The 8,872-nt window shown below is 47.6% G+C and overlaps 1 protein-coding gene and 1 pseudogene across 1 annotated transcript in view; one reads left to right on the top strand and one right to left on the bottom strand.

The window, feature by feature from the left end:
- Positions 1–208: 208 nt before the first annotated feature.
- On the top strand, positions 209–2,444 carry LOC119299210 (annotated as a pseudogene).
- A 121-nt stretch (positions 2,445–2,565) lies between these two features.
- Positions 2,566–8,872, bottom strand: part of LOC119299212 (thiosulfate/3-mercaptopyruvate sulfurtransferase 2-like) — a 6,486-nt gene continuing 179 nt past the window's right edge. The window contains exons 2-12 of the mRNA XM_037576465.1: positions 8,564–8,779; positions 7,907–7,966; positions 7,712–7,774; positions 6,841–6,965; positions 6,478–6,640; positions 6,229–6,288; positions 6,085–6,143; positions 4,384–4,465; positions 4,206–4,269; positions 2,973–3,040; positions 2,566–2,897 (exon numbers count right to left, since the gene is read on the bottom strand). Of these exons, the coding sequence (XP_037432362.1) occupies positions 2,799–2,897; positions 2,973–3,040; positions 4,206–4,269; positions 4,384–4,465; positions 6,085–6,143; positions 6,229–6,288; positions 6,478–6,640; positions 6,841–6,965; positions 7,712–7,774; positions 7,907–7,966; positions 8,564–8,779 (1,059 nt within the window). The 3' untranslated portion in view covers positions 2,566–2,798. The remainder of the gene's footprint in view (positions 2,898–2,972; positions 3,041–4,205; positions 4,270–4,383; positions 4,466–6,084; positions 6,144–6,228; positions 6,289–6,477; positions 6,641–6,840; positions 6,966–7,711; positions 7,775–7,906; positions 7,967–8,563; positions 8,780–8,872) is intronic.

Below are 8,872 nucleotides of genomic sequence, written 5' to 3'. Positions count from 1 at the left end.
TCGTCCCCTGAATTTCCGCTGGGTGAGGTTCCTTTCCCTTTAATCCAATCACAATTTGCCAAGTCAAAGTCAACCCATAAAACCCCTCAAAATTTCTGGACGTAGCATTACTCGTCCTCTAGATTCTTCCTGCACCTCATTTCCTGTGGTTCAGGAAACCGAACGCATCCTTATCGTCCTGGCATCGGCGTTCGATCACCGGCCGTCGATGGCTTCCCGGCGTGTCCTTCTACTCCTCGCCGTCATCGGCTCGTTCTGCGCCACGCCGGCAGCGGCGATTGGTAATGGTAACCCTTCCTGCTCGACTAAAGATAACTACACCGACGGCAGCCAGTACAAGAAGAGCCTCGACGAGCTCCTCGCCGCCCTCCCCGCGGCTGCCGGCGATAACGGCTGGTTCTACAACGGCACGGCCGGGCTGCCGGGGACGCCCGACCAGGTCTTCGGCCTCGTCATGTGCTACGCCGACAGCAACGCGATGCAGTGCCAGGAATGCCTGGCCGATGCTCCAGCCCGGATCACGAGTGAGTGCCCCGGAAGCCGGAACGTGAGCGCGGCATACGACGCGTGCGTGCTCCGGTACTCGCCAGCCTCCTCCTTCTCCGTCGCCGACCTCGACGTGGGCGTCCTCGAGGCCACGAGCGTCGCGGGCGTCACCGTCGACCCGACCAAGATGTTCAACGCGTGGCTCAAGCTGATGACCGGCCTCACGGGGCAGGCGGCGAGCTCGCCGTCGCGAGTGGCGAACGGGACCACGGCTTACGATGGCGACGCGGCGAAGCTGGTGTACGGACTGGCGCAGTGCACCAGGGATCTCAACGGGTCAGCGTGCTCCGGGTGCCTCTCCTCCGTGGTCGGGCAGCTCACGGCAACCTTCAAAGACCAGACCGGCGGTGCCATCAAGGCGTACAGCTGCTACGTCAAATACCAGCTTGGCGCCTTCGACATCACCCTCCCACCTGAACCGCCGCAGCCATCTCCACAGCCGCCGCCGCCGCCGCCATCTCCACGGTCACCGCCGCCGCCGTCTGCACAGCCGGGTGGTGAGTCCCCATCCTACTCGCATCTTTGCAGACACAGGAGTGAAAGTGTGAATTGCTATGATGCTGATGCAGTGTTTTCCATGGATTTTATTTTTCCTTCAGAATCATCGTCCGGCTCCAGAAGAGCGCTTGTCATCGGCCTCTCAGTCGGTTCCGTGTCGTCACTGATCATTCTTGGCTCCTTGGTCTGTCTCTCTCTACGGCGGCGGAAGAGAGCAGTTTCTTGGACGGCGACGACCTGGCCATGGAAGACGACTTCGAGAAAGGGACCGGGCCAAAGCGGTTCCGCTGCGGCGAGCTGGCCATGGCTACTGACAGCTTCTCCGACGAGAAGAAGCTCGGGGAAGGAGGATTCGGCTCGGTGTACAGAGGATTCTTGAAGGAAATGAACATTGACGTTGCCATCAAGAGAGTTTCCAAGGGCTCCAGGCAAGGGAGGAAGGAGTATGCCTCCGAGGTGAGGATCATAAGCCGGCTTCGGCACCGGAACCTGGTGCAGCTCATCGGCTGGTGCCACGGCGGCGGCGAGCTCCTCCTCGTGTACGAGCCGATGCCCAACGGCAGCCTCGACACACACCTCTACGGCCGCAACAACACTGCCGTGCTCCCATGGCCGGTCAGGCATGAGATTGTGCTGGGACTCGGCTCTGCCCTCCTGTACCTTCACCAGGAGTGGGAGCAGTGCGTCCTGCACAGGGACATCAAGCCAAGCAATGTCATGCTGGACGCCTCCTTCGTCGCCAAGCTCGGTGACTTCGGGCTGGCCAGGCTCGTCAACCATGGCCGAGGATCACACACCACGGTGTTCGCTGGCACCATGGGGTACATGGACCCGGAATGCGTGATCACCGGCAAAACAAACGCCGAGTCAGACGTCTACAGCCTCGGCGTCGTCCTCCTTGAGATCGCCTGCGGCAGGCGCCCTCTGGTTACAGCTGAGCACGAGGACGACACGATGCACCTGACTCAGTGGGTCTGGGACTGGTACGGCAGGGGAAGGATTCTTGACGCTGCCGATGAGCGGCTACAAGGAGAATTTGACGGCAAGGAGATGGAGTGTGTGATGGTTGTCGGACTCTGGTGCGCTCACCCTGATCAGAGCTTGAGGCCGACCATCAGGCAGGCTGTCAACGCACTGCGGTTCGAGTCGCCGCTGCCCAGCCTCCCATCAAGGATGCCAGTGGCGACCTTCATGCCGCAGGTCGGTACTTTCACTTCTACATCTTCACCGTGACAGGCTGCAGCAGCAACACCGGCACACCTTGTAGCTCTGGCACTTCTTCAGTTGCAAGTCGTCAGCATCAGCACGGCCGGTACCACCCTAGCAGCAAGATCGACTGAAGCATCCCCTGCTGAAATGATGCATCAGATTCTCAAACTGATTTTGAGAAGTATGTACAGGTGTAACATAAATTCATAGTAAAACAGAATTCGATCGGTAGAAGTTGCATAACATAGCTGCAGAAAGTGAAGTACGTCTAATCTCGTTTCAAAAAAAAAGTACGTCTAAACAATGGCAGTGTAATTTTGTTATGTCTTTATTATTACCCAGCGCAGAGAAGTGATCGACCATTGATTCACATAGTGTATATATTCCAATTTTCTCTGTTTCGATAATTTACAATGAAAACGCCGAACAGCGTCGCTTCCACAACCTTACACCCACCCAAACTCTTCAGTCTCCTTTGCCTTCTGACCTTAATACACTGAGAGGTGGGAGTACAAAAGATGGCGCTCCATAAACTGCACGGGAGACTAAACAGCGGTAGCAACTGGAGTGTCAGGGTGAGCACCCCATTCAGTCCATGATCCATCATATACAGCAACATCAGTTTTGCCGAGGCGATGAAGACCCTAAAATGGGACAATACGCTTTAGCAACATGCATCAGCAAAAAATATTTGCATCTCAAATCCCAGGGAAACTTACCAAAGCTAGAACACATGCTGTCACACCAGTGCCGCAAGAGGTCACAATGGGTTGATCAAGTGATATACCTGATTCAAAAGTCAAAACCAAACCAGAAGAATTAGAAAAAGACTGGAAATACTACGGCCAATTGGCCATAGTTCATTTCTGCACTAAATACAACTAAAACAGGCATAAACATGAGCCACTGGGTGCCAAACACAATTATGCTGGACACAACGTTTACGAGTCGACGAGTCGTTCGAAGGTTGAGACTCATAGACTAATCGTGACTAGTCTAGACTACTGCTGGACTAGTCGACATGGTACTGTAGTTCACAACTTGCAGTAATCAATTACTAAAACCTAGTATTAATATGTAATATATACTATAGAAAGTGCATTGGAGCGTCAATTTGTCCTGCAGATTAGTCCAGTAAGCATATTTCCATGTTGGATCCTTGCTCCTAGTTGGCTTCTTGCAGGATCCTTCGATGGATCATATTGCTCATTGGTCTGAGCTGCAGCTGCTGAATACAGTACTTGAGATATTTCCGGCATAGGCATTGCAGTTTAGACCTAAGGATCTTGAAACTGAAGCAAACAAAACGAAATAAAGAAGAGGGCAGGGGGTAAAAATCGAATCAAAGAAGGGAAGAAGAGAAGGGAGAAATTACTTTGCTAGTATGCTTGCTTGCTTACTGCAACCTGAGGGACGAGCGGATCCAGTAGCCAGAAGGCAGCAGAGGGAGACCGTAGGGCAGATCTAGGGAGAGCAGAAGCAATGGAGGGAAAGGGCCAGAGCAGAGGAGTGCAGATCCATGAAGAGCATAAGCAATGGAGGGAAAGGGGCAGGGTGGCTGGCTCACTTATCCCCTCCCAATCCCTAAAAAATAAAAAAAATAAGTCGAACGACTCAAGGTGCACGACTAGTCTAGACTAGTCTACGACTAGTCCTTCGACTCCTCGACTCAGCGAACTAGTCTACACGAGATTTCTAGTCGACACACAGAATGCGACTCATAGACTAGTCTAGCGACTAGTCTCGACTAGTCCCTCGACTCGTAATCAATGGCTGGACATTTGAAGAAGCTATGCTAACATTTGGAATGACACAATATTAGTTTAGCAGTTAACATGCACAGATAATTTCAAAAGGGTGAGGAAAATACTTCCAACCCGGACAAACACAGCCTGGAGGGCGTCACTAGCAGGAGGAAGTGTTCTGAAAATTTACATGAATAAAGTACATACCTTCTTGCTCGAATCGCTTACGGAGATCATCTGCAGGCAATAGCTTCTGTGAACTGTCAAGCACCTGCAGAAAGTCAAAGAAGACTTAGCAACATCTATGCACAATGCAAATTTAACCAAAGTATCATCATGTTCAAAATACGAGTACAAAACTGAATCGATTATTCCAAGTTTCAACCTGAGGAAAAGGAACGCATTTGCTCCCAGGCACATGCCCGCTTCTTATTCCCTTGCGTGGCTCTGGAACTGCACCATCAAATCTGGCATACATTGCATGTCAGAGTATGTAACTGATAGGCATCACATACAGCTCAATGAAGCATTTCACCTTTTTCAGGAGGTAACAAACAAGAAGCACAAGTCGATATCATAAACCATGTCAAGTATTACGGTTGGACAGGGCAAGACAACAACAAAAGTATACTCAAAATGCAAAAAAATGGTGCCTACTTATTGACAAATAAATATTCTAGACTTCGAACAAGCCTCCTTGCAGAATTATTATGCAAGGTAAGGCTGTCTAGAAATTCCCTTACCCAGACCCCACCTTGTGTGGGAGTTTCCGGCACTTGGTACGCTCTAGAAGGATAGCATGATGAGTCTGACTATGAAGATTATCCAAATAATTTCTGCTGAATATAGCTACTTATTAGGGTCACTTTGTCATTTCTATGAGGTGCATTACAGTGCAACAGTATGCAATTATTTAGTAACTGAATGTCTACCAAAATCAAAGATTTTTCTGTTGCAACAACAACAACAACAACAACAACAAAGCCTTTAGTCCCAAACAAGTTGGGGTAGGCTAGAGGTGAAACCCATAAGATCTCGCAACCAACTCACGGCTCTGGTTACATGGATAGCAAGCTTCCACGCACCCCTGTCCATATCTAGCTCTTTGGTGATACTCCAATCCTTCAGGTCTCTCTTAACGGGCTCCTCCCATGTCAAATTCGGTCTACCCCGCCCTCTCTTGACATTCTCCGCATGCTTTAGCCGTCCGCTATGCACTGGAGCTTCTGGAGGCCTGCGCTGAATATGCCCAAACCATCTCACACGAAGTTGGACAAGCTTCTCTTCAATTGGTGCTACCCCAACTCTATCTCGTATATCATCATTCCGGACTCGATCCTTCCTCGTGTGGCCACACATCCATCTCAACATACGCATCTCCGCCACACCTAACTGTTGAACATGTCGCCTTTTAGTCGGCCAACACTCAGCGCCATACAACATTGCGGGTCGAACTGCCGTCCTGTAGAACTTGCCTTTTAGCTTTTGTGGCACTCTCTTGTCACAGAGAATGCCAGAAGCTTGGTGCCACTTCATCCATCCGGCTTTGATTCGATGGTTCACATCTTCATCAATACCCCCATCCTCCTGTAGCATTGACCCCAAATACCGAAAGGTGTCCTTCCGAGGTACCACCTGGCCATCAAGGCTAACAGCCTCCTCCTCACACCTAGTAGCACTGACACCGCACATCATGTACTCGGTTTTAGTTCTACTAAGCCTAAACCCTTTCGATTCCAAGGTTTGTCCCATGACTCTAACTTCCTATTTACCCCCGTCCGACTATCGTCAACTAGCACCACATTATCCGCAAAGAGCATACACCATGGGATATCTCCTTGTATATCCCTTGTGACCTCATCCATCACCAATGCAAAAAGATAAGGGCTCAAAGATTTTTCTGTTGCAGCTCCAAAAAAAAACATTTTAACATATTTGATGGTTACCCGTACCAGAAAAAACAGAACTGCCTCTTAAAAGCCAGCATAATACATATACAAGCCTTAAAAGAATAAAGATGAAGGACAAGACTATGTACAGAATAAAGAATAAAGTATCGTTTTCCAGAATAAAATATTAGCATTACCTAGGCTTCCCTCGAGCATCTATAAGTTGATGTGTCTGGGCCTCGATATTCTCTTTCACCTGAGCAAATTATGTACATCAGTTATATCCAACATGCAGTATGAATTTAGTGAATGGCGACACAGTGGAAAAGAACACCACTAACCTGATCAAGATTCCAAAGAAGATGAGGCTGCAACTTTGCTTCAAATGTGGCGGGACCAACCTACATCAAACAGATGAATGTAAGTTCTTTTATATATAACTAAATATGAAGAAAAGAACCCATTACGACAGCTAATAGTTACTTAGATATCGGAATTAAGAGATTGATAAATCAGTTGTACTAGTAAGACACACTGAGATTCCAGATGCAGTATTGCCAAAACAAAAGGAGAGGTGTAAGATAATTTACCGATTGCCCCTGATAAACTTTCTCAATTGCTTCACTAGCAGCACTGGCTTTTAAGATAGCATCACTAGAGGCACTTGATTCAACGTCATACCCAGAAGCACGCCATTCGGGCAAACCTCCATCCAAAACCCAAACTTTGTCATGTCCATAAGCACGAAACATCCTGTTATCAAGGTAACAAACATCAAGCACATGCAGTTAAGTAAAAACAAACTTTACAAATGAAGCATGTCACACATGCACTGGTAACAAAACTATAATCATCTAAGAATAACAGAAAACAAGAATTGTCTCTTGTTTCTTATGGAATTCTAGTCTAGCTTGTTTTGCCTAGTTCTGAGGAAGGAAAAATAATAAACTTACCACCAAACACGGGCAGCGCTAAATAGACCCTTTCCATCATAAACTACTATTCCATCTTTGTTGTAGATGCCAAGGGAAGACACAGCGGCAGAAAATGCTTTTTCAGATGGCAGCATGTGTGGCAGCTGACTCAAAAAATAATACATTCAGTTCATGTGAAGGTTGAAGACAGGAAAGGGAAGAACATAGAAAACAAGAATAGAAACAAAAACGTTTGTACTATCACACCAAGTATGTTAAGCTCGCTCATGTAGCTATAAGAAACCAAACTTCACTAACTCAGTGACTTTAAATCATCAACTAATAAGGGGTTAAAAATAGGAATCGTCAGATCACAACTAAAAAAAATCTCTGTGTGTTCACTGTTTTGTGGCATGGCGGTTGCTGTTTCCGTGCCCCTTTTTCCTGAACTTGTACTTCTGGAGTTGGCTAATATTTTAGCTGCTGATATGCAAGAGAATAGTACTTCCAGTGTCATCCTCTACAAATGTTATGTATCAACATGGACTGATATATTGAGTCAGGTGTTTTGGTTCAATCTATTAATCGAACTGGAGCTGTCAACATGCCCTTGTTAAAAAGTGAACTGAGGAGACTCGGTTAATTCTCTACCTTGTGTTCTGGCCTACTATTGAAATGCATAATGCACAGCAATGCTGTGAGTATCTATGGTAAGATATCAATAAAGAAGTATAGAGAAAAGCACATGTCACAGGTAAAGAAATGCAGAGTAATATAAACGAATAAAGTTCATACAACTAATCTGCAATTCACGAGCAGAACTTACACTGGATGCTCGAAATGGGACAGTGATATAACATGTAGAGACTAACAAAGTTCGACTAATTTTTAATTCGTGAGCAGAACTTACATTAGATGCTCTGTCAGATATTCCATCGACATCAAAGAATAAGGCACCAGGGATATGAGCCACCTAGGAAAGAATGAAGTAAATATTAGGATCCTTAAATAAATAAACAACAACAGTAAGCATATACAGCCATCAGCGAAGTGCAATGGCAGAACAATTTCATACCATGAACATAACACATGTAACCATTATTACCTGGTACTCCTGAAGTGGATTCCTTTGTTCTGCAGGCATATACCAAGAGGCATCAAGTACCTAGACAAAAAGTAAGAGCATAATAAGATACTACGTACAATGTATGCCAGTGGACATATTTAACAGCAACAAAACTATCCTATGAAAAGCATAGTTAAATGTGATTCCTCCTAGTAGTATATGTTCTATTATTCATTGTGATGAGAGCCCGAGACTATGTCAATAATGTCGAGAAAGAAAAGGTCTCCAAAATGTACCATTTTTCAGTAACAAAGATTTTCTTTTTGGAAATAGGTTTATCCGTAATGTGGACGCAGTGTAAATTGTGCAGACGAAAAATTGCAGCCGAGGGGCGTTGACTTTCGTCATGAACTGTAATATAGAGGCACTTCGTTTGTTTTTTAAAGACTTGAGATTGCTGCTAGTGCTAAAACAACACCCATCAAAATCCTCTTTCAGCTAAAATATCGATTCACGTACTAGCTAACATCACTAGTTTAGCAAACAGATTTATCACTTGTAGCAGCGCTGACCAAATTGCCACGGCAGCAGAACCCCAGCCATATGAGTACCCTGTCTTAAATCTAGACTATACTAACTGTACAACTGACATTCAGATTTCAGAGGGCAGGCGCAGCAGAACCGCAAGTGCTATACCTTCACATCGGGGTCCCTGAGGTTGGCGTGGAGCCACTCGGCGGACACGACAGGCTCGGTCCGCGGCACCGCGTGGACGGCGCCCGACGCGGCGGCGGCCTCCGACACGGCCGACGAGGTGGCGTTGAAGCGCGCGGCGATCCCGAACCGCGTCATCGACGGCGACAGCGACGCCCCGCAGCCGACCTCCGCCGCGCGCGCCCATCCGACCCTGCCCTGCAAGTTTCCAAACACAGAGCGCCGTCAGACCTGGCGGATCGAGGCGGGGGTTGCAGCGGCAGGGTTACGACCGCGGGGGGCGTGCCGGCG

Source organism: Triticum dicoccoides, chromosome 5A, assembly GCF_002162155.2.
Source record: "Triticum dicoccoides isolate Atlit2015 ecotype Zavitan chromosome 5A, WEW_v2.0, whole genome shotgun sequence".
Lineage (NCBI taxonomy): Eukaryota > Viridiplantae > Streptophyta > Magnoliopsida > Poales > Poaceae > Triticum > Triticum dicoccoides.
Note: the sequence above shows the minus strand (reverse complement) of the source record. Positions and strands in the feature narration are given on the sequence as shown.